Here is a 25,534-nt window from a genome sequence, read left to right as displayed (position 1 = left end):
GAGGAGGGCCTTTCACCAGGCCCGAAGCCTGGGGTTTTGTCCTTCGGTGGCTTTCAGGCAGTTGGCGTCCACGGCACCTGCTGCAGCCCCATGGGAACAGCGTGAGGTTTCCCCGAGGTCATGGGAAGGGAGGGGCCAGCGACCCTGACCCCCAGCAGACGGGCACTTCTCTGCTGCCCCGTTAGGAGCCTGGGTGACTTAATGGGCAGAAAAACTGCAGCAAAGATGAACACCCACAGCCACCAAGTCACCTGCGTGGTGTTGGCCGGCGTGAAGGGGACGGGCTGGCGGTGGCTGAGCTTCCTGCCGGTGTCAGGCTGAGCCCTGGGAAGCACATTCAACCATCGCGGGGACCCTGAGAAGTGTCCTGATTTCCACGCCAGAGGCGGCGAACTTGGAGCTGAGGAAGTCGGGAACGGGCCCAGCTCCCAAGTGGCAGAGCGGAGAGGCGACCCTCAGTCCTTCCGTCATCGTAAGAAACATTCGAACCTGTGAAGAATTGGTGAGCTTATTTGAGCCGCACTGTCCACAGTGGCCGGGAATCAGGGTCTCAGCGGACGGGCCGAGATTATGCTCCGGAGAATGGCAGTTTTGTGCCTTATTTTGTCAGAAGAGGAGACGTAGGCGGGTCACATGAAATCCATTGGCGATAGATTAGGGGGCGGGAGATGCCAGGTGGGGAAACCTCTGGGATTGGATACAAAGCAAAATGATAGACACGCGCTGCTTTTACTTAGTGGGGTGCAGGAACGTACCCGTCGACAGTTAACTCAGTATCAGTGGGGGGATTTGTGGTCTCCACAGAGCGGTGCCTGTTCTGGGAGGGTCCGGGAAAAGGAAAATTACTTCGACATTCAAAGATAGGTTATCGTAGATGCAAAAAGACAATAGGCTCAGTTACGGTAAAGATTGACCTTTGTCAGGGAAGAGGCCGGCCTGGGATGCAGCTGCCCCCCCCTTCCTTTCCCGAAACTGCTTTTCGTTAAAAAGTGTTCATTTCAGACCTCCCTTTGTGGTGACTTTAGGTGTCAGATGAGCGTGTGGCTCCCTCCATCCACAGCTCTGATTCTAAAGATCTCAGTTGTTGCTTCTTGTCCTGGCTGCCGCTCCACGTATGTGGCATCTCATTGTATCAGACTGGCGGTCTTGCCCATGGTACTTGCATTGTGGGTGGCAGAGGGACATGCCAACGGCGCTGCACTCTCCAGGGAAGACTGCCTGGTGCCTGCCTGATGCCAAGCGGAGGTGGTCACACTCCCTCAGTGTTTGTTGAGTGACTGAGTGATACACTTCCCATGCACAAGCCTTAGAAATGGTACAGATGCTCCTGCTATGCTCCTGTGTCTGCATGAATCTGCTCTTATTTAACACGAGCTGTGCCTCCTTCAATGCTGAGACCACAGTAAGCACTGTGGACGCTGTGGACAGCAGACCCATGGAGCTCACTCGCCTTGCTTGACTGAGACCTTAGGTCCATGGTGGCTAACCCCCCATGTCCTCCTCCCCGAGTCCCCCACCCCCGGCCACCACCACGCCACTCTTTGATTCTCTGAATTTTTTTATTATTATTTTTTGTTGTTGTTAATCCTCACCCGAGGATATTTTCCATTGATTTTTAGAGATAGTGAAAGGGAGAGGGAAAGACAGAGAGAAACATCGATGTGAGAGAAACACATTGATTGGTTGCCTCCTGCTCACGCCCCGACCAGGGCCCAGGCCAGGGAGGAGCCTGCAACCAAGGTACGTGCCCTTGACCGGAATTGAATCCAGGACCTTTTGGTCCCCAGGCTGATGCTCTGTCCACTGAGCCAAACCGGCTAGGGCTGATTCTCTGAATGTGACTAATTTAGACACCTTATAAGTGGAATCAGTCAGGAGTTATCTTTCTGTGCCTGGCTTATGTCACTGAGCGTAACACACTCTGGTCCATCCATGTGGTCACAGGCTGCAGAAACACCTTCTTTTCAAAGCCCGAGTAATGTTCCATCGCATGTGTGGCCGCGTTTCCTTATCCATCCCCCTGCTGATGCACACGCAGGCTGTTTCCACATCTCTGCTACTGGGACTAGTCCACGAACACGGGAGAGCTGACATCTCCTGGAGATCCTGGCTGCAGTTATTTCGGATGCGTGCCCAGGAGTGGGATGGCTGGATCATGTGGAGGTTCTATTTCTCACTTTTTGAGGAATCTCCACGCTGTTTTCTGTAGCGACTGCGCCCACTTGCATTCCCGCCAACACCGGGCAAGGGTTCCAGCTTCCCCACACCCTCGCCGGCACCTGCTGTCCTTGGTGGCTGTGGTAGCAGCCACCCTGACAGCTGTGAGGGATGTCTCATGTGGGTTTGACTTACGTTTCCGTCACCAGGGGTTTATCACAAGATTAGCAACGTTGAGGATTTGTTCATATGCCTGTTGGGCACCTGCACGTCTTCTCTGGAGAGATGGCTAGGCAAGTCCTTAGCCCATTGTTAATAGGTTTGTTAGTGTGTTTTGGTTTGTTTTTCTATTGAATTGTAGGAGTTCCTTATATATTTTGGAGATTAACCCCTAATCAGATTTTTCTCCGTTCCGGAGGTTGCCTTTCTAGTGCGCTGATTGTTTTCTTTGCTGGGGCCCGTGATGAAACACCATCACCCCCACCGCTTTTTGTTGGCCAAGTCAAATCTCCAAGCCTGCTCAGATGCCAGGACTGAGGAAATAGTCTTCCCCTGGCGGGGGTTGGTCAATGGTTACAGCGTTGGCCTGCACACCAACGGGTCTCAGGTTCAATTCCCGGTCAAGGGCAGGTACCTGGGTTGCAGGTACCCATCGGGGCAGGTGCAGGAGGCACCCAATCAATGTCTCTCTCTCACATTGATGTTTCTCTCTCTCTCCCTCTCCCCCTCCCTCCTTCCACTCTCTCTAAAAAATCAATGGAAAAATACCCCTGGGTGAGGATTAACAAAAAAACACACACAGACAAGAAGGTAGACGTTACCTTTCGATGTGAGGAGCTGAAGAGCTGCCGTGCAAAGGGTGTGCGCAGAGACGGCTGAGAGAGGGTGGAGCAGAGACCGTGTTCTCCGCACAGCGGAGCGGGGGGGGGGGGGGGGTAGTAGGGTGCTCAGATCTGCATGTTTTATTCACGTGAGAGACAGGCCCGGGGAGCCGGTGCGCCACCCAGTATCGCTTGGCGAACCAGAGCTCTTCCCTGGTTGGAAAACCCGCTGTCAGCAGCAGAGAGCGGATCGAATGCGTCCTAGCGGGGTACGAGGATGTGGTGTGCGGGCGGGCGTGCGTGTGTGCGAAGCATTTGGGCCGAGTCCCGTGTGTACCAGGCACGGCTCACAGCGCTCTGTCAGGAGCTGTGCCAGTCCCATTTCACAGGCGAGGAGACTGAGCCTCGTCCGGGTGAAATCACTCACTCAGGGAGGCCATCGCTCCCAGGGTGGGCAGGCTTCCAGCTCCGCGTTCCGGAGCCACAGCGCATGGCTCTCCCACGTCCCAGCTGCCCCTGTGTTTCAGCAGGTTTCTCAGCAGCTCAGTGTGTACCCCCGGGACTTCACAGTGTGGGGTGAGGGACAGCGCATCCTGTCCTTACGTGATTCCGGGACCCAGGGAAAGAAGACGCTGTGGGATTCAGCATCGACAGGCGTGTACACGTTAGTACCTACTGTGTGAGAAGAGGGTATAGTAGGCCCCCATTTCTGCCCTAATTACCATCACCAGTGGTCTGACACAAGTTTCGTTTCTTAGCGTCTGGAGGTCAGAAGTCCCAAGTGGACTTCACGGGGCCTAAATCAAGGTGTCAGTGAGGCTGGTTCCTCCCGGAGAGTCTGGAGAGAATCATGCCTTGCCTTTCCGCATGCCCAGCCTCATGGCCTCCGCTGTTGCATCACCTGACAGACTTCTCTGTCCCCTCCTCTACACCTAAGGCCCCTGTGATGACATCGGGCCCACCAGGATAACCCAGATACGCCTCCCTATCTACAGGTTCACTGATGAGCAGCCTCCATCCATCCCTTTGTTAGGTAATGCAGCGTTCACAAGTTTCAGGAGTTGGATCATAGGCATCTTTGGGGTGGGGTGGCGGGGGGCGGGCTTATTCTGCCCATCATATGCTCAATTGGGGAACGCAGATGAATTAGGGTCTCTGGTCTCAAGAGGTTTGCATTGGCTGTGTGTGTATGTATGTGTGTGTGTGTCCCTGCTAAGGGGAGTTTAAGGCAGGAGTGGAAAGCATATGGCAGGGCTCAGTGTAGGGTTAGAGGAAGGGAGAGGAGGGGGATTGCTTCGGATCAGGAGTTGGGGGCATAGAGAAAGGCTTCGTGGAGGAGGCGGTCTGTGAACTTGGCCTCGGAGGATGGTTGCAGTTTCAGAAGGTAACGGTTGGGAGACATGGTAGGCAAAGGGAATGGCCCGGAAACACAGGCACCACCCCAGGATGAGTGTGGTGCCAAGTCATGGCCCCTCTCTGCTGCCTTCAGGGGACAGAAGTCACAGGAGTTCCGGGAGGGCCCGTCCCAGCAGCGGGGGCAGCCACCACCCAACTCCAGCAAACCGTTGCCCTGCGGGGACCTATGCTGGGGGTGCAGGCTATTGCTTTTCTGCAGAAGCCAGATATCTGGATCTTTATGTGAAATGTTCAGATTTTAATGGTTAGTGTCTAATGAAGTTAAAAAAAAAAATCACAGCATTTCCATCCACAACCTCTGATGTGAGGCACAGAGAGGGTGAGTCCCTTGCCGAAGGTCACACAGCTGGAAGCTCAGCCAGCGTGCTCGGGGACCCCTGGGTTCTTGATGCCAGGCGCTAAATCACAGGGCGATGATGTGCATCCTTGAGAGGAGGGTGGGCCACTGGCACGGGCCACGGGAGGTGTCCAAGCCGGAGAAGATGCGCTGATCAGTGAGATGGTGCTGTCGGAGGTGCTGGTGAGGAGGACAGGCTTTCTTTACACGGAGATGCTGTCCTTCCGGGAGACCTGGGCACCTCGTGGCCTCCCGGGAGGGGCTGCCCTGCTCCGCTGCGTGAGGTCTGGTGCCCTGAGCCCGGAATTCATATCTTTCTGGGAGACCAAGGGGAGGGCTGGGGAGGGAGGGCGGGCGGGAAGAAGAAGGCAAAGGAGAAGGGGGAGAAAGAAGAAAGAAACACTAAAATACCTCTTTTGTTTATGCCAATAGAAAAGGCGTTTGGCTCACGAAAGGGTATGGGTAATTGAGACCATTATTGATCTGAAAGTTCATTGGAAATTCCGTTGTTTTTTCCAAGACCGGGAGGATAGAAATGATTCCTTTGTCATCGTCTCCGACAGCATAGACGTTTTATCCCATCGTGCACCCCAATTACTGACTACAATGACTTCGTCTTCTGAAAGATTTCCTTTTTAAATACAAAGCATCCCTTTCATTTGCATTTCTACTCTCTGGGGCTGAATAACAGGCCGCAGTAATGAAATTACCACTGAAGTTCCCTCTGCAGTGAACGGCTGTGGAATTGCATGGAGGAGTTTGCTCCTTTAGCAGATGCCCACACCGTGCCCCTCCATTCGCAGACGCATCTCGCTGGGTGCCGTGTGCTGGTTAACACCCGGGCCCTCAGGGAACAGCCTGAGTTCATTCATTCCACCTCTATTGATGACGTAACCTTCCCTCCGTTTGCTGGGAGCCGTCCGGGTTTTCCAGTGCCTCCTCGGCTCAGTGTCCCCTGTATTCTCAAAAGCGTCCTGGTTCTGCCCTGGCCGGGTCTCTCAGTGGTTAGTGCGTTGACCCGCGTACCAAAGGGTCTCGGGTTTGATTCCTGGGCAAGGGCATGTACCTCGGTTTCGGGTTTCATCCCTGTCCCTGGTTATGGCACCTGCGGGAGGCAACCAATCGATATGTCTCTCACATTGATGTTTCTCTCTCTCTCTTCTCTCTCTCTCCCCCTCCTCCCTCTCTTTCACTCTTTATAAAAATCAATCGGAAAAATATCCTCGGATGAGGATTAGGGGAAAAAGTGTCCTGGTTCTAACACTCGAGTAGATGGTCGTGTTCATCGAGGGCTCACTCTGTGCCAGCCACTGCCCTTAGCTGGAGGAGGGCGGGCGGAACGGCGGACACAGCCCCGCCCTCCCCTGAGAGACCCACCTCATGGCACAGGGACCCCTCAAGTCACTGCACGCCACTGTGCCTTGGCCTCCTCGTGCTCAGGCGCAGCTGGTTGCGTCTGCCTGGCGAGGTGAGGTGAGAGTGAGGCGGCCCGTTGCCTGTGAAGTGCCCGGCCGAGTGCCCGGCAGAGAGAGAGCGGGACGCGCGGCGGTGCCAGTGCTGCTGGCATTGCTCCCGAGTGGTCAGCGCACGCGGGGGAAGAGGCTCGCTGAGAGCTGTTGGCCGGCGAGCACCCAAAGGACAGAAGCCAAAGGCACTTTTTATTCATTTATTTTTTAACAAGTAATTGACATGTTTTCTAGTGAACACGCCCAGGTTCTGATCTGGGTTCTGGGGACTGGCTGGTGAACGAGAAGCATGTCCCCGCCCCCTCGCCCCGCCTTGTCCCCGTCCCTGTGCCCGAAAGCGCTGTGGCACCGAGGCCAGCTGTGCAGAGGCAGGTCTGTGGTTTGGTGAGAGGTTAGGGCGGCTCCCTGTGATGGGTGACACATCTTGAAATTCAGCTAGTGCCGCCCTAACCTCTGGGACCTCCGGACGTGACCTGTGGAGAGAGGACCTTCACAGAGGTGATCAGGAGGAAGTGAGGCCATCAGGGTGGCCCCGATCAAGGGCACTGGTGTCCCTATAAAAAGGGACTGGACCCAGACACGCCCACAGGGAGAAGTCACGTGAAGATGAGGGCGGAGATTGGGGTGATGCGTCTACAAATCAGGGAACAGCAGAGATGCCAGCAGGTGGGGCAGAGGCCTGGGCAGGTCCCCCTCACAGCCTCCCGTTCCGCTACCTCCGCGACCTCAGACCTGTGAGAGGATGCACCTCTGTGCTCTGAGCACTTTGCTGCGGCCCCAGGACACTGGCACAGCTTCCCAGAGGACCGGGCGTGGTGGGTCCACGCCCTGGGCACTTGGCGAGCTGCTGTGGCCGGCCCCTCTCTTGTCCTTAGATACGGACGCTCCGAGCTGGATTCCAGCCCAGTCGCATCACAGGACTCCAGAGCAGTGTCACAGTGTGACAGAGAGGATGAGGCTCCAAAGCCTGTTCAGGGGGAGAAGGGACAAATGGCTGCTTTCCTGAAGCCCGTGGTCCCCGATGGGACCCTCGGGGGGAGGAAGGCGCTCGGTGCCGAGTTCTGGGCCAGCTGCCGGCGGCCACTCCGGTTTCTGTTTGCTGCCGGGCCCCGCGATGAGCTGGCTACTCGCACGCTGGCTCCCTACAGTCGTGCGGAAGTGGTGACACCTCAGGTGACCAGACACACCCACCCAGGCCGTTTGGAAGGGACACGCCTACAGTCCCTCGTGAGCTGGGCCTTCATGAGTCCATCACTCTTGTCCTTAATGACTTTTTAGTGAAATGTGTCAAACGCAGGCAAGTATGGGGGTGCTACGGCGCACAGCGGCCTCTCCTCCCCGGCGGGAGGAGGAACACCGTAGACAGAGTAGAAGCCCCTTGTCCGCCCCACCACAGGCCCTTCCGTGGGTTGTTTATGTTTTGCCTAATGTGTAGCCCACAGCAATAGGTCCTATTTTTAAACTCCACCCCAATGAAAGGAGATCATCTTGCTTTTTCACTCCCCGTGATGTTTGATGTTGATTGATCTGTGTTAGCGGCTCGGCCGTGTTCCCTGTGATTGCCACGGTTCACTGACTCACTCCCTTACGGACGGTAGGTGGGCACGCTCCAGTTTGGGTTTTCTTGTGCACACGCCTGGGCGTGTCTGGGGGCACTGGCCACGGAAGACACACTGAGAAATGGTGGCATTGCCGGCCACAGGGTGTGTGTGCGGCCTTGGAATCGGTGAGGTGTTGATTGACAGGTTGGTCCCGAGAAGAGTAACATTTGCAGATCCACCGGCGATTTTCGGCAGCTCCTGCTTGCCCACCTGTGGTCAACACTTGGTACTATCAGACTTAAAATTTTTGCCATATGATGAGGTTTTAGAATTGCGTTTCCTGGTCCTAGTGAGGTTGAACCTCTTCTGAAATATTTATTATTTGTTGAGGATTCCAGAATGGGAAAGGGTATTGGCCACACATATCTTTGGCTCATTCCCTCCCCTCCCCCACAATGGATTGAATGAATGTATATCACCAGTAATAGAAGGCATCCTTCTCTTATTCCTGTCTTCAGTGGAAATGCTTCTAAAGTTTTAAGATTAAGAATGATGTTTGTTGTAGGTTTTTGATTATTAACTACTAGAGGCCCTGTACATGAATTCGTGCATGGATGGGGGGTCCCTCAGCCTGGGCAGCGATAGGGGCCGATCAGGGCCTGGCCAGCCAGGGGGAGGGACCACGGGAGGTTGGCTGTGGGAGCACACTGACCACCAGGGGGCAGCTCCAGCATGGAGCATCTGCCCCCTGGTGGTCAGTGTGTGTCATAGCGACCGGTCAACTGGTCAGTCAGTTGGTCGGTCGGTCGGTTAGGCTTTTATACATATAGATTGCTGGGTTAAGGAAGTTTACTATATTCCCAGTTTGCTAAGAGTTTTATGAAGCATTACAAATGGGCCCTAATTTTAACTTTTTCATTGAAATATTGCAGATGTGAAAGTGCCCAAGGCCTAAGTGTAAAGGTGGGTATGTTTTCAGAAAGTGGGCGTGCCCATGTGGTCAGCAGCCAATCAAAGACCAGAACGTTAGCAGTAACCCTACACCCCTTCCTGCTCCTGCCCTGTCGTCTCCTCAGAGGAATCCTTGTCATGAATTCTAACACCATAGATTAGTGTGGCCTGTCGCAAACCTTCCATAAATAGAATCAAGGAATATTTGTTATTTTGCCTCTGCCTTCCCTTTCTCAACGTTGTTTGTAGTTTCATCCATGCTGTTTTCTGTAGCTTTATTTTATTTTTATTTTTGCTGCGTTCTATGGTGTGCACATGGTACGTTATGTTTCTCTTTTCTGATCTGGATGCCCATTGTTCACAGAATAGCGTTCATTTTGGGGTATATGTCCTAGAGGAACATTTTGAAGTCATAGGCTACCCCTCTGCTCGATTTCCCAATTGCCCAAATTGACATTCCTGCCCAGCAAGGGTCTCCTTGCTTCGAGTCCTCCCTGACAATTGTCATTGTCATTCTTATTTTAGCTGTTCTGGTAGGTGTGTCATGCCCCTTAATTGCTGTCTTAATTTACATTTCCCGTCACTAATACTGTTGAATACCTTTTCATGTGATTCTTTTCATTCAGATGTCCTTTTATGCAGTGCCTTTCAAGTCTCTGCCGATTCCTCTATTGCTTTTGTCTTTCTATTGACTGTTCTCTGCCTACTGAGGATAGATGCTTGACCATGGAGGTCTTTGCTTTGTGATAGAAAGATCTTCTGATCTGTAGTGTGCATCTTTACTCTCTTAATGGTGAATCCTGATGAACAGATATTCCTAAATTTATTTTATTAGTCTTTTATGGTTGGTGCTTAAGGGTTTTTGCCTACTCTGAGATCGTGGAGATATCCCATTGGCAAAGGATACGGCCCATTGCCCCCCAGTAGATTGAATTGTTGAATAGCATCAGTAATAGATGGCGTCCTGCTCTTCCTCCTGGCTTCAGTGGAAGTGTTTCTGAGGGTTTAACATTAAGCATGATGCATGTTTAAAGTTTTCAGTTGTTAACTATGATCACGTTAACGAAGTTTTCTGTGTTCCCAGTTCCCTCTAGAAAACCTGGGGTTTAACCACGCATGTTCAGATCTGCAACCTTTGTGGGATGGAGTTTTTTGTTTTTGTTTTTTTAAAAATATATTTTATTGATTTTTTTTTACAGAGAGGAAGGGAGAGGGAGAGGGATAGTGAGTTAGAAACATCGATGAGAGAAACATCGATTCAGCTGCCTCTTGCACGCCCCCTACTGGGGATGTGCCCGCAACCCAGGTACATGCCCTTGACCGGAATCGAACCTGGGACCTTTGAGTCCTCAGACCGACGCTCTATCCACTGAGCCAAACCAGCTAGGGCTATGTGGGATGGAGTTTTGCATACGGTATAAGAGAGAGTGAAGTTAGCAGTAGTTACTTAATATTGTTGGGTCCGTATTTAAATTTCCTCCATTGCCCCAAAATGCCTTTTGTTGACGGTTTATGAAAACAGGATCCAAAGGAAGCTCCATCCATTCTGTGTCTTCATTTCCTTCACCTCTCTAACCTGTAGTGGTTGCTTCTCTCTCCATTGCTTTTTCATGCTATTTACTGGAGAAGGAGGCAGGTTTTTCTGGAAAATGTTTCATGTACCGGATTTTATTATTGCTTCCTTATGGTGTCATGTAATGTACTCCTTGTATGTCCTGTCGATCTTAAAATGTAAAGCGTGGGCTAGATTTCAGTGTAATACTTGGGGGCATGCCCTCTTTCCTGGAGGAGCTGGGCAGCGTCTCCGATTTCAGTGTAATACTTGGGGGCATGCCCTCTTTCCTGGAGGAGCTGGGCAGCGTCTCCGATTTCAGTGTAATACTTGGGGGCATGCCCTCTTTCCTGGAGGAGCTGGGCAGCGTCTCCGATTTCAGTGTAATACTTGGGGGCATGCCCTCTTTCCTGGAGGAGCTGGGCAGCGTCTCCGATGTCGATGTTTCACTGGTGATGCGAGGATTGATCGGTGGGATGGAAGTGACAGACTGATCCCTTTCTTGTAAAATCCCTCACAGCCTCCTGCCTAGTAGTTTGCCATCCATCCATGGCCGTTGCCGGAATCAGTCGTTAACTGAGGAATTGCCAGTGGTAAATTTTAACCGTCGATTATTCTGTGTTTAATAAGTGGATGAGCGCTACCTCGTCCCCTTTGCTATGTGGTGACCCTGGAATGACACTTACTAGAGAGTAGCAGGACAAACGCTTCATTCTTTCCTGTATTCATCCGGTTCCAGAAGAGCTGGTTCCTTAGCATTCCAGTGCGATATACTGGGTTTCGTTTCTTCCTGTCTCCTTTTTTTGAAGCTGATTTTGAACTTGGTTTTTGTAAATGCCACGCATTGTGATACGTTTCGGTCTTATTTTTTTTTTTTTATCTAAGTTATTACTGAAGCATCACAGATGAACCGGTTATTGCGCCAATCGTATGACCTGTCCCAGGTAGTTGGCATAGGTGAGCACACCTGTGTGAGCTCTGCTCCCATCAGCAAACACATAACTAGGCCCCGGTAGCCCCTGTGCTCCTTCCGCGCACCTGCTCCCAGGGGCCCCACTGCCCAGCCTGCCTCCCCTGCGGCTGGTCTTTCCTGGCCCGGCTCTCATACAGGCCCCCCTGGGCTGTGTCCTTTGTGGGGACGTTTTCATTCGACATTGCTCTGCGGGTCACCTGTGCGATCTCAGGTACTTGCGGATGCTTTCTTCAGGTTGGCGCTCCGGGCTCCAGGGCGGGCGTATACCGCGGCCTCTCCGTGATGCTGCTGGTGGGAATCGGGTTGTTTCCAGGTTGAGGCCGGGACAGCCCCGTGTGTGTCCTGCACGCGGGTCTCGCTGTCCCTGCACATTTCGGATGTGGACCCGGCGTGAACGGCAGGGCCACACGGGCGTGCTCAGCCCTGATGGGCCCTGTAGATGGCTTTGCAAAGTGGTTTTTTAACGAATTGAAACTCCCACTAGCAGCATCTGCGAATTCCAGTTGTTCCACATCTTTGCCCACAGTTAGTATTCGTTATAATTCCTTATTGTCTTAGCCGTTCTGGTGGGTTGTGTGGGGACATTTCGTTGTGATGTCAATTTGTAGCTTTCTCATGTGTGATGAAATCAAGCACATTAAAAAAAAAAATATATATAATATTATATGTATATATATATTATATATATATATATATTATTGATTTCAGAGAGGAAGGAAGAGATAGAATATCAATGATGAGAGAGAATCGCTGATTGGCTACCTCCTGTATGCCTCCTACTGGGGATCGGGCCTGCAACCCAGGCATGCGCCCTTGACTGGAATTGAACCTGGGACCCTTCAGTCCACAGGCCAGCGCTCTACCCACTGAGCCACACCGGCCGGGCCAACCCAGCACATTTTCATGTGCATGGTGACCAGTTGGTACTCCTTTCATGAAGTCCTTTGCCAGTTATTTCTCAAGTTGGGGTGTCTCCCTTCTTACTGATTTCTGGATGTTTGATGTGTTTTGTTACTTGAATGTAGCCAACATAACGAGCTTGTGCTTTTTAACCGTGAGGCGCATTTTGTTTCTTGTTTCAAAATTCTTTGCGTCTAATGAGTTGCAAAGGTTTTGCTCGTGGGTAACCTTTAGGGATTTACATTCTTACCTTTCATTGTTGATGGCCCATCCCTCTGGAGTTGATGGGCTAGATGGGGTGGGGGAGAGGGACATTATTTATTTCCAGTTGACTCACTGCTGTCTGTTGAAGACTGTGGTAGCAGTTTGCTATCGCTGCGTTAACAAAAACCGCCCAAAGCTCAGTCACTCAAAACAGCTTCCACTTATTTTGGTCACAGTTGGACACATTGGCAAATGGGGTGGGGCTTGCTCAGGGCCACCAGCTTCTGAGGTGGCGGCGCCCCCTTCCCCAGGGCTTGGCATGTTCGGGAAGGGCTGCTTGGGCCGGTTCCCATGCAGGTGGGGATCTGAGAGAGACGAGGGAGCATGTCACAGTGTGAGAGCTCTTTTCACCCTCTGCGTATGTCATGTTTGCTGTCATCCCTGTGGCCAGAGCAAGGCCAGTGGTCAACCCCACGTTCATTATGGGTGGGGACTGCCGGGTGTCATGGATACAGGGAGGCGTGGCCCAGTGTTGGGGTCCATTCTGCAACAATCGACTCATACCCATCCTTTCCAGTAGCAGTGACTGCGGGTCACCCCGTCTCAAAGGCACCGACTGCGTATCTGTGAGCCTGGCCCCTCTCCCTGTCCTCAGTCCCAGGGCAGACGGTCTGCGGCCTGAATTCCCCGACTCTGTAGCTTCAGATCTGGCACCTGGACTCCTGGGACTTTGTTCTTCTTCTTCTTCAAGATCGAAGGGGGTCATTGGCTCCAGGAAGTAGGCTGCTCATCGTTCTGCCTCCCAGAATCCCAAGTACAAATCATAAGGAAAAACCGGCAGGGTGGCTAAAACAGTAATTAGGAGAGAATCGTTCTGTTTAAGTCGGAAACACTCATTAGTTTTGAAGGATGGAAACTGTAAAAGGCAATTTATATGCAAACGCTCCCAATGTCCTCGCCGCACAAGGCTGCACCCCGTCATTAGCGGCAAAGACCTCCTTTCCCTCCGGCCTTCCTAACGGCCACGCTCTCCGGCTCCCGTGTCATACTGTCGCAGGCTGCAGCCACGGTGGTATCCAGAGCCTCGTCCGAGACAGAGCCACGCGCTTCATCATGCCGCGCCCGGGGCTGCAGGACCGCGGGCTGTGCGGGCTGGAGGCGGCCCTGCAGGTGCCTCCTTTTCCGGGTGGGGGAGGTGGGGGTGGGCTGAGGCCAGGCGAGAAGACACGTGCCCAGGGCCAGGCCTTCATTCACGCATTTGCCTGTCAGGAATGAATTAAGTGTTCATGGAACAGCTACTTCACGGAGGCACAGGGGAAACGCAGACGGGCAAGTGCCCTGTTACAGACGGGCACGGAGCCAACGCGCAGACATGGAAGTGAGAGGAGGTGCCACAGCTGGGAAGGGTGTGTACAGGGTCCTGCGACACAGTGAGGCGTGTGGACGGGCTCCTTGAGGGGTTGTCTCAGTCTGGTCTCCCTAGAAGCAGACCCCGAGACCAGGCCCACGTGCAAGTCGTTTGGGTAGGAGGTGACCCCGGGCTCCCCAGCAGGGAGGGGCGGCGAGACAGGGCAGGGGAGGCGGGGGGGAGCGGGTGTTAGTGAGCAAGTTACCGCGTGGGCACCTGCGGACTTTGGGGAGCATGTGGCAGGCGCCTCATCCACTCTGTGGTCGAGGGACTTGGGGTAGTGGCCCTCCCATGCCCATCCGCCACGGGTGAGGGCTGCTCCGGGAAGTTCCAGTTCCGGGCATGCCCCACCTGGTGTGGGGGCAGAGCGGAGTCCGGGCACAGGGGAAGCCCCCGTGGAGCGATGCGGGCGCCTGCCCCGTGTGCCGCAGGTAGAAGAGCGAGGGAGGCGGGCGGGCACCGGTCAGCGGGGATGCGTTAGGACCACAGAGGAGCGGGGCCGCCAGGAGGGGTGGGTGAGTGGATGGATGCTGGCTAGAGACTTACTGTGAGTAGGATGCCGTGGGGCTGCCGGGGCAGCTGTTACCCAAGCTGCTAGCCAAGCTGCTAGCCTTCAGCTGGGGTCAATGCATACACGCTTCTCCCGAGTGCAGGCTCTCCCCGGGGAGTGGCCACTGCAGCCCTGCGTGCCTGGGAGTCTGTGGCCTTCGAGTAAGTGTCTCGCCTGGCGAGGGAGGAAGTCCCCTCCCTAGATGGGTCCCGGGGATGAGACGGATTATCTGTCTGTTTATTGTATTTTTCCGTGACAGCTGACGTTCTGTATTCTGTTAGTTTCGGGTGCCTGTCATAGTGATTATGCAGGGGCAGTGGACCCTCCTGCAGAAGGATTGGTTGTGGGGTCGGGAGAGAGGGGTCACGGGTGAGCTCTGGGCTTGGAGCCTGTGAGGTCAGATGACGCTGAACCACACATCCTGGGCCCTGCCCTGGGCCTGTGGAGGGTGGGGTGGCTGGAAGCCACCAGGAGGCGCTGTGAGGTGGGCAGGGATCCGTGGGCACAGCCTGGGGACCAGAGAAGCCTCCCAGAGCTGTGGCCGTCGGTGGGGGTGGGAGCCGCTGTGCCCGTGAGAAGAGGAAGGTTTAGGGTGCGGGCTGGATGGGCTCCGGTGGGTGAGGGTTGGGAGGAGGAGGCTGTGGGTGCAACAGGAGTGGGAAGTGAGAGGGTGCCCTGCCATGGATGCCAGGCAGGACCTTCAGAAAGGAGCGCGAGGCCAAGGGGAAGGCAGACAGGCGTCTGTGGGGTTTAGGGGCGTGGCCACGTGTGGCTGCGCTGTAGGGGCACGGCTAGGAGCCAGACTGAGCGAGGCACTGGATGGAGCGAGAAGGGGGCCCCCTCGGGAAATGTGCGTGAAGGGGGCACCAGACAGGGTCATGCCAGGAGGAGAGTGTGGGCGCAACGTCCTCACCTTCCAGTCGCCCCACGGCCGCGCCTGAGGCTGGCATCCACGTAGGAGGGGGCCAGGACGTGGTCATGGCAGTTGGGGGTTCAGAGTTTCGCGGCAGGAGGCAGGACTAGCTAAGCTGATGCTGAGTGCCAGGTGGACGAGGTGGGGAAAGGCCCCCTGGCAAAGGGCACAGCAGCACATAGAAGAAATCGGTAATGCGAGTGTCAAGTTCTCTGCCAGCCCTTCCCCTCCACACCCACTGGGGAGGCGCTCGCGGCCGAATGGATGCATCGGGGGCGGGACGGGATATGCCGAGAAGTATCCATTCGGGTGGGTGCTGCCGTGGCGAAGGTCATGCAGTGGGAACGAGAAGCCGTTGGAGTACATGGTCAGGTATGTAGGTAAGAACATTCTAGAACGAATCCGAGGTTTGGCCAGTCTGACTTGTTCTTTTTTTCTCCCCCTTTTTCTTTTGCAGTTAACTTTGACCATTTTCAGATCCTGCGGGCCATTGGCAAAGGGAGTTTTGGAAAGGTAAGAAGGATGGTTCTTACAGAATTTCATCTGCAAAGTGCCCAAGCCCCTCCCACCCATTGGGCTCGTGCGTGGATGCCTGGCTTTCTGTGGGTCGCTGGGCCCTGCTGGATGGAAAGATTTGGGCTTGCCTCGTTCGAAATGTGAAAGGAAGTCGGAATGGTTTCCTTTGGACCCGCTGTAATTTCATCCTGAAAATTAACTTCCCCGCGGCGCCCCGGGTTAGGTGAATCACAGTGGTAATTATTTCAAGATCCCTGATGCTGCTCTTCTCTCTGGGGTCTAAATAAGGAGAGTGGAAAAAACCCACAGACGGACGAGATGGCCCACATCGGCTCCTTCCTGCCCACAGGCATTTTATTTTATTTTATTTTATTTTATTTTATTTTATTTTATTTTATTTTGTTAATCCTCACCCGAGGATACTTTTCCATTGATTTTTAGGGAGCGTGGAAGAGAGAGGGAAACACAGAGAGAAACATTGATGTGAGAGAAACACATCAATTGGTTGCCTCCTGCACACGCCAAGACCAGGGCCCGGGCTGGGAGGAGCCTGCAACCGAGGTACGTGCTGTTGACAGGAATCGAACCCAGGACCCTTTAGTCCGCAGGCCGTCGCTCTATCCATTGAGCTGAACTGGCAACACACGCATGTTATTAAAAAAATTATTTGGAAAGAATACTTCGCATGGGCTCTACCCTCCCGATGAAATTGCCAGCGTGCAGTGTGCTGTGCTGACTGGGTGCACGGATGGACAGCAGACCTCTGAGGCTGTTCGTCTCGCTGGACTAACCCTTATGTCCCTTCGGCAGTGACTTCCCATGTCTCCCTCCCTCGCTCAGGCCCTGGCAAATGCAGCTCCCTCTTTGGTTCTGTGAGTCTGACTGTTTTGCACACCTCACTGACCTGTAATCCTGCAGTGTTTGTCTTTCTGTGACCGGCTCATCTCACTTAGGGTGACGTCCTCAAGATGCATCCATGTTGTAGCATCCTGCAGACTTGCTTGCTTTCTTTAAAAAAAAAAAAAAAAAAAAAAATTGCCCTAGCTGGCTTGGCTCAGTGGCTAGAGCGTCAGCCTGCGGACTGAAGGGTCCCAGGTTCGATTATGGTCAAGGGCACATGCCTGAGTTGCTGGCTCGATCCCCAGTAGGGGGCATGCAGGAGGCAGCCAATCAATGATTCTCTCTCATCATTGATGTTTCTCTCTCTCTCTTCTTCTCCCTTCCTCTCTGAAATCAATAAAGAAATATATTTAAAAAATTTTTTTATTGATTTTAGAGAGAGGAAGGGAGGGAGGGATAGAAACATTAGTGATAAGAGAGAATCATTGATCGGCTGCCTCCTGCGCGCCCCACACTAAGGATTGAGCCACAACCCGGGCATGTGCCCTGACCGGGAATCGAATCGAATCGTGACCTCCTGGTTCATAGGTTGATGCTCAACCACGGAGCCACGCCGGCCGGGCTTTCTTTCTTTCTTAAGGCTTTTGTTGTGCCTGTCGACCACGTTTATTCATTTATCTGAAGCTGATTCTCCATCCGAATCTCCACCTCCTCTCACCCTGCGGGTTGGCTCTGGGTTAGAGGGGAGCTCACGGGCGATCTGTGTTCACAGGAGCATCGCATCCTGACACCGTGCCCTCCAGCAAACAAGGGCTGCCCCGGGGCGGCTGCCATCGCTGGGAAGTCGGTCGGCAAGGGCTTCGGAGCGTGCAGGGCACGAAAAGGGACGTGTCCGTGTTTTCCACATCGGGCTGTTGTGGTCAGTAAATCAATGAGATCACATCGTGGTGCTCCCAGCACCGAACCAAACCCCGGCTCAGGCGGCACGGAGTCCCTCTCTGCTTAGGCACCTGCCCCCCCCCCCCCCCCCCCCCCCCAGGCAGCAGGGAGGGGGGAAGGGGAGACGTGAACTACGCGTGCTTTTTGGAAGGAGGTAGGAGTAGTAGCCCGTGTGGTCCATGCACGGAGGGGCCTTGGTTTGGAAAGAAGCCTCGCACGGGGACAGGCCGGGCTGTGGTGTCCCTTTAAGTCCCCAGAGCATCTCGCCATGTGCGCCATGTCCCTGTCGGTAAACGGTGGGGCAAGGCTTGGCAGGGCTCGTGGTCTGTGTGGCACTTGTTCTTCTGGAAAACCACACGGCCCTGAGTCTCACAGGAGCCTCGACGTAGGGTTCGCTCTGATTCCGTGTCCTGTCCTGTGATTGGTGGTTTGTGGAGAACTGATACAAAGCTAGCCGGCGGTCAGGGTCGCCGAAGGAGGCACGCACGAGGCCCAAGTGGTAAGGGATGATGAATTTATTAGGTCATCTGGATACCCGGGTGGGCTGAGCCCCCAAATGGCACCAGCCCCCACCGACGGGGAGTCAGCGGCTTTTGAAGGACTCGAGGCGGCTTTTTCTGGGCAGAGAATTCTCTGTTTAGGTCTGGATTCCGGGAAACTCCGGAGGGGAGAGCGAATGGTCTCGCCAAGTGGAGTGTGGTCTAAGCCAGTGGCGTTCCCTTTGTGAAGCGCCTGATGGTCGGATCCCGGGGCGAGGGTTTCGATCCAGTTATTTGATCAGACCCAACACCGGCTCAGGCTGGTTTCTTCATCCCTCCCCCATCCACCCATCCATTCCCTTTCCCGTCCCTCCCCCCGCCCGCCCCTCTGCCCGCCACACAGAGGACCATGCGGCTCTGCGTCCCGTTCCAGGCTCTGAGATCGTAACGGTGAACCAGACGTGTGCCTGCCTCTGTGCCTCTCTCAGACGCAGGCAGGAGGCGGAGAGACACACAGGTACCGTCCAGTCTGGGAAGACGATGGAGGAGAGCCCGGGAGGTGTGGGCGCACAGGGGTGAGTTTGGCAGACTTCACAGAACGCCCTTTCTGTGGAGGGCAGGTGGCCTCGATGGCGATCGAATATTTCCTGACACTTCGGTGTGGTAATTTGCCAACATCCAGCAAAGTTGAAGGGGTTTTATAGCCAACACCCATATCCACCCTCTACGTCCTGCAGTGAACATTGTCCAAGATGTATTCTATGAAATACCTGTTCTATTCATCCATCCATCTGACCTTTTATGCGTTTTACAGTAAATTGCAAATATCTGCACACTTAGCCCAATTATTTCAGCAGAGATTTGTCTGTAGTTTTTCTTTTGCTGTCAACGCACACGCGGTGAAATGCACAAATCTTAGGTTTGCATTTGTTGAGTTTTGAGAACTGCAGACACCTGTGTAACATGAGTATAGCCTAGGATATAGAATATTACCTTCATCCCCCGTTGGCCCTTTCCAGCCAGAGCTCACCTGTCCCCCCTCCCCTCCCCCCCTCGATCAATTAGATGCGCCTGTTCTAGAACGTGATGTAAATAGGACCCTGCAGTCCGTGCTCCTCGTGTAAGGAAGGCTTCAGGATGACTTGCATGTTGCATAATGTTTGTGCAGCGTGATGCTTTTTGAGATTCGTCCATCTTGCTGTGTATCAGCACTTTTTTCTTTCTGCTGACGAATAGTCGTCCATTCTCTGAACATATCACGGTCTGTTAATCCGTTTTCATCATGATGGACTCCAGGGCTGTGTCTAGGTTTGGCTGTCTGGGGAGCGTTGCTCGGAAAACTTGCAGGCTTTTTGTGAACATGATTCCGTTTCTCTGGGGATGCTATCTGGGACTGGAATTGCTTGCGTTAGAGCGGGCATTTGTTTAGTTTTGTGCAAAACTGCCAAAAGGCTTTCCAACGCGGTGGTGATGTTTTCTGCTCCTACCAAGGCCTCCATTTGCTGCACATCCGTGCCAACACATGGTGCTACCAGTCTTTTTCACGTTCGGTATTCTGAGTGTTTAGTTGTATTTCATATGGTTTTCACTAGCATTTCCCTGATGAGTAATGGGGATGGATTTTTTTAAAAAATATATTTTTATTGATTTCAGAGAGGAAGGGAGAGGGAGAGAGAGAGAGAAACATCAACGAGGAGAGAGAATCACTGATCGGCTGCCTCCTGCATGCCCCCCACTGGGGATTGAGCCCACAACCCAGGCATGTGCCCTTGACTGGAATTGAACCTGAGACCCTTCAGTCCACAGACCGATGCTCTATCCACTGAGTCAAACCCACCAGGGTGGGGACGAACATTTTTTTTCATGTGCTTCATAACCAGTCTTGTATGTCTATTTATGAAGTTTTTATTCATAACTTTTTGCCATCAAAAATTGGGTGATTTATAATTATTTTTATTTTAACAATATATTTTTATGGATTTCAGAGAGGAAGAGAGAGGGAGAGAGATAGAAACATCGATGATGAGAGAGAATCATTGATTGGCTGCCTCCTGCACGCCCCACACTGGGGCTTGAGTCCTCAACTTGTGCCTGTGCCCTGACCGGGAATCGAACCCTGACCTCCTGGTTCATAGGTGGATGCTCAACCACTGAGCCATGCTGGCCGGGCTGACTGATAGTTATTGAGTGTGGGCTACATGTCTGGGTACCCGTCCTTTGTCAGATATGAGACGATTCTCTACGAAGCGGTGGTTCTCCTATTCATTTTCCTTAGTGTATGTTCCGTGCGCAGATGTTTTCCATTTGGATGAGGTTAGTTTATCGGGTTTCTCCTTCCGGGCTATGGCTTTGTGTGTCTTGTAGAAGAAAACTTGGCTCAAGAAAACATACTCAAGTCACCATGCTCTTTTCCTGTGTTCGCTTCGTGAAAGTTTTATGGATTAGCTGGTAGGTTTAGCTCTGTCCCTCACTTTGCATTACATTTTCGGTTTGATGTGAAGTAAGGGTGAAGTTCATGTGTTTGGTATCTGGATACCCATTTCTTGAGAAAAAGCCCTTTGCTTCGTGGATCACTCCGGTGTTCATATGAAAGGTCAGATGCCTTGTACAGTGGGCGATCTTCTGGATCCTGTTCTGTTGACCTTACCTCCTATCTGGGCACCAGACTGCCTGAATGGTTGTGGGGTCATAACAAGTCTTGAAATTAGGTTGCGTGGCACTGGCCGGTGGGCCCTGGAAAGGTTCGGGGGGGGCGGGGGGGGCCCACCTGGAGGGCCGTGTCGGGGAGCAGCCTGGTTCTCTTGGCTCTGCCTCGCCAGCCTTCACAGCACACGTGGCTGAGCAGTGTCTGCCTCCGCCATCAGACTTCCAGACTCCCGAGAGTTCGGGACTGGTCCTTATCGTCCGCCCATCCCATCGGCACCTGGCTTCATGCTCAGCGCGTGGTAAAGGCTCGGTAAGCGCTGCCTAGTGCATGAGGAGGGAGAGAGAAGGAGCAGACAGCCCTGTCTATGTAGCAGCCGCTGAAGGCATCAAGCACGGAGTGGATGGCATGCTCGCTGCTTCAGATAAACGCGTCTCTTCATGCCAGCCTCTTCCCCCGGAGGCCCTGCGTCTGGCTGATGTCTGCTTCTCAGACACCCGCCCTGGCCCTCGTCTTCCTGCTCGGTCCTCTCCAGCCCTTCTTCCTGTCTCTCCAGCATGCCGGACCGATTGCTGACTCAGGGCCTTTGCACGTGCTGCGCCCCCTCCAGCGCTCCCAGTCCACCCCTGGCACTCTCTCCTGACCCCTGATGCTGGGCCAGCGGAGAGAATCCGGGGTGAAGTGTGCTCTGAGTGAACTTGGAGGAACCGGGCCTCACGCCCTGCCAGGGAGCGAGGAGGAGACCTTGGGGAGAGCATTCCGAGAAGTTTGCTTCAAAGCCGCCCTTTTTGGATTGGCAGCGGACCCTCCCCTTCAAGAGCCGGAGGGTGGGAGCCTAACTGATGGGGAGTTAATTAAAGTTCATGGACTCACCGGAGGCAGTGTGCGCACGCAGCAGCAGAAAGTGGCGCTGAGTAATAGGGTAAGAGTCCTTCACGCCCCTCAAAGGAAGCCCCGTGCAGCTGGGCAGGGGTTGCACGCACGGCAATGCCGGGCCACGCCGCCTGGCCAGGCGTGGTGATCATTTCCGAACGCAAGCATATTATGTCGTCTCATTCCACATTCCAGACGTCCACATCTGCATGTCAATTTATGGGGTGAAAGAAATAGTTGATTAATAGCAGACTAACCAATTTAGGGCCCAGACTGCAACAAGCCCACTGCGGAATTAAGCAGGGATTCGATTTTACATGCGTGTTTATCAGTTTGAATGTTCAGAAACATTTTTTTAATGTATATTTTTATTGATTTCAGAGAAGAAGGGAGAGAGAGAGAGATAGAAACATCAATGATGAGAGAGAATCACGGACTGGCTGCCTCCTGCACGCCGGCAACTGGGGATCGAGCCTGCAATCTGGGCAGGTGCCCTGACCAGGAACGGAACCGTGACCTCCTGGTTCATAGGTTGACGCTCAACCACTGAGCCACGCCGGCCGGGCATGAATGTTCAGAAACATTTGCTTGGGTATTTCCCCCCCTTAAAAATAGTCTTTGGGAATCGTTTTGATCTTTCAAGTCGCTGGCCTTCGTGGTCACGGTAGCACTCAGAAAACGCACAGCAGGATTGTGAGGTGGACGGTGGACGGTACACGTTTATGGCCGCTGCTCAGCACTGTTCCAGGCGGTTGTGTGTGACCAACAGCTGGACAAGGTTCATGATGCTACAGAGCTGACAGTCCTGTGGGGGGACAGGCGACACGCAAACAGTGAGCACACACGGTGTTTCAGCAGCAGTCGTTGCTCTGTGGGAGAGTATACTACAGTGCAGTGGCCTGGGAGGGCAGGGCTGCTTTCTTTCTTTCTTTTTTTAAAATATATTTGATTTTTTTACAGAGAGGAAGGGAGAGAGATAGGGAGTTAGAAACATCGATGAGAGAGAAACATCGATCAGCTGCCTCCTGCACACCCCCTACTGGGTATATGCCCGCAACCAAGGTCCATGCCCTTGACCGGAATCGAACCTTTCAGTCCGCAGGCCGATGCTCTATCCACTGAGCCAAACCAGTTTTGGCAAGGGCTGCTTTCTTTGATCATGTGAAGATCTGGGGGGAAGAACACCATAGACCAGTGGTCGGCAAACTGCGGCTCGTGAGCCACATGCAGCTCTTTGGCCCCTTGAGTGTGGCTCTTCCACAAAATACCGACTTCTGCGCATGGGCCACGAAGTTTCAATCGCACTGTACATGTGGGCCCGCACGTGGTATTTTGTGGAAGAGCCACACTCATGGGGCCAAAGAGCCGCATGTGGCTCGTGAGCCGCAGTTTGCCAACCACTGCCATAGACGAACGCAACAGCAGGCGCAAAGGCCCTGCGGCAGGGGCAGTGGAAGCATGTGCGGTCCCTGTCTGCTAAGCGGGGACTCAGAGTACACAGTTGCTCTTCGGGAAAGTGACGAGCTAATCAGCCAATAGCATGCCGGTCAGAGAGCCTCAGCTCGAGGCTGACACAGCTGAGTTGGAACGCTGGCTCAAGCCGGGGACTCTGGCAAGTGGCCTCGCTTCTCGGAGCCTGAAAAGGGAGCTGTTACTTTACGCAGGAACCGCTTTTAGAATTCTGAAACACGATGCTTACACTGGCAGCCTTGACTGTTCGCGCAGACGTCTCTTCCAGAGGGTGGGGTCCGTTTCCTTGTAATGAGATATTTTCTTATTTGCTACTAATGAGGTTGTGTTGGCCTGAGGCGTCCTTTGGAGGAATTTGCTGGCTCCGGGTTCGCGTTATTAAGAGCTAAATATCACCGGGAGGCAGGCTCCCTCCTGAATGGCTTTCGGCCGTAGCCTCGGCCAGAGTGGCTGACCCCTCACTGACCGATTTGACAGCCTTCATGGCTCAAGTGTGTTTCCTGTCATCTTCCCATAATGAGTCCCATCCCCTCCGCTGGGTGAGCCTTCCCAGGCCTTTCCACTGCACGGAGCATTCCAACCTCGCTTCACCCCAACGACACATTCTATCCCTGAGGGCGTCAGGAGCACCAGGCTGGCCCTGGCCCCTGGCCCCAGACTTCCTTGGTGTTTCTGACACCGTGCGTTCCTCTAGGACTCCAGAGGGGATCAATGGGTGTGTGAGCAGTGGCCTTCATTTATTTATAAAACCCACAGTCACCGCTCTTCCATCTGCCATCAGAAAGAACCCCCTTCCGCCTCAACGCTCAGATGTTCCCTGCTGTTTGTTTAGTCTTTATTTTATTTATTCGTTCACAATTGTATCCCTAGGGTCCCCTTTTAAAACCCTTCAGCAGCTCCCCAGCGCCCTCGGGACAAACACCAACCGCATGAGTTTGCTATCGCTGCCATGACGAACCCCGCAGACTGGGCATAACCGGCAGGAGTTCTCCATTGTCTCGGTTCCAGAGGCCGAGGTCGGCCACCACACCTCCTCAGAGCCTCTCTCCTCAGGGTGCGGACAGCCGTCTTCTCCCCGCGTCTTCACATCATCTTTTCTCTACGTGTGTCCACCTCCACATTTCCCCTTTTTTATACGGACTCCAGTCCTATTGGATCAGGACCCACCTTCATGACCCTGTTTTAACTTAATTATCTATTTGAAGACCCTCTGTTCAAATGCAGTCACGTTCTAAGGTAACCACATATCAGGGCTTCAGCTTATGGGTTGTGGGAAATGCAGTTCAGTCATTTAAATGTCATTAAGGCCGTCTGTCACCTGCCCTCACTCACCTTGTCTCCTCTCCGAGATGTTACTGTGCCGCCTCGGGTGAACACCAGCGAGCCTGGCCCAGCGCCGGCTGGAACGCAGAGACGAAGGGTCAGTGTGGCTCAGAGAGGAGCTGGACACACCCTGAGGGAACCTCCCCGTGGCGCTGTCCCTTTTTATAAGCTGACTGAGGACAGTTTAGAATCAAGTACCCAGCAGCTTGAGCACTTCAGGGGACTGTGGTGCCCAGCACTTGTGCATCAGATGGGCACGTGGCCAGCCGTGGGAAACAGAAAACCTGCCTTATCGTGGCTTAAACGAAGAGGGGTTTATTTTTCTCACATAACAGGAAGTCGGAAGGTAGATGGCTCCCCGGCAGCAGGTTCAGCATCTCGGAGATGCCCCTGGCCTCGTGGACATAAGGGGCTGCTGCAGCTCCAGACATTACAACTGTGTTCAGGCAGGAAAGACAAGAAAGTGGTGGAGGGGAGAAAAGTGGCTATTGGCTTCTTCCTATCCAGAAAGCCTCTAGCAGACTCATCTCTTCCATTGGCAGAGCTGTGGTTACTTCCGGTTGCCCTTATTAATGGCGCACATTGCCTCCATGAAGAAAATTGTTGTCCTGTTATAGGGGGGAAGGGAGGATGCGCTGGGCAGTTAGCAGTCTGTCTGCAGAGACAGCCTTCCTGTCGGCTAAGGACATTTGAACAATGGACCCCACAGGCTCACCGCCTTAGTAATGGTATTTAACCCTGATTCCCCCCCACCCCCAAATCTGTGGTTTTCTCAGAATCTTGGTCCTGCAAACATTAGTGCCCTTTAATGTCACACTCACGCTGTTTGTTCAATGAACAGCATTTGCTAGGCACGTGCCAGCAGTGGTGGGGGGCAGGGCCGGGAAGGTCAGCTGAGTCAGGGGAGGGGCAGCGCCGGCCGGTCCATGGGAGGTCTGGGTCCCAGCTCCACTCCAGCCTCTGGTTCTGGGGTCGTCAGAGCTGGCTTGCCTGAGCTGAAAGTAGGGGTTAGAGTCTGGCCGTCAAGGTCACCGAAGGTGCAGCCAGCCAAAGACCGTCCTGAGGATTCCAGCCCAGTGATCCCCAGCTGGTCTGCACCGCGGACCCCACAGGAAGCTTTGGAAAAGGACAGGGCTGCGGGCCCTCTGCAGCAGGGTGTGTGGCGACACCACCCTCGCTCTGAGCGTGAAGTCCGCCCAGAGACCAGAGGCCGCGGGTGTAGATTCTTGTACCCCTATTCTCCGCTGACGTGGGACCCACT

The 25,534-nt window shown here is 53.6% G+C and overlaps 1 protein-coding gene across 1 annotated transcript in view; it reads left to right on the top strand.

The window, feature by feature from the left end:
* Positions 1-25,534, top strand: part of STK32B (serine/threonine kinase 32B) — a 124,127-nt gene that overhangs the window by 17,525 nt on the left and 81,068 nt on the right. The window contains exon 2 of the mRNA XM_036328649.1: positions 15,647-15,702. Within this exon, the coding sequence (XP_036184542.1) occupies positions 15,647-15,702 (56 nt within the window). The remainder of the gene's footprint in view (positions 1-15,646; positions 15,703-25,534) is intronic.

Source organism: Myotis myotis, unplaced genomic scaffold, assembly GCF_014108235.1.
Source record: "Myotis myotis isolate mMyoMyo1 unplaced genomic scaffold, mMyoMyo1.p scaffold_m19_p_1, whole genome shotgun sequence".
Lineage (NCBI taxonomy): Eukaryota > Metazoa > Chordata > Mammalia > Chiroptera > Vespertilionidae > Myotis > Myotis myotis.
This window is presented reverse-complemented; position numbering and strand designations above follow the sequence as displayed.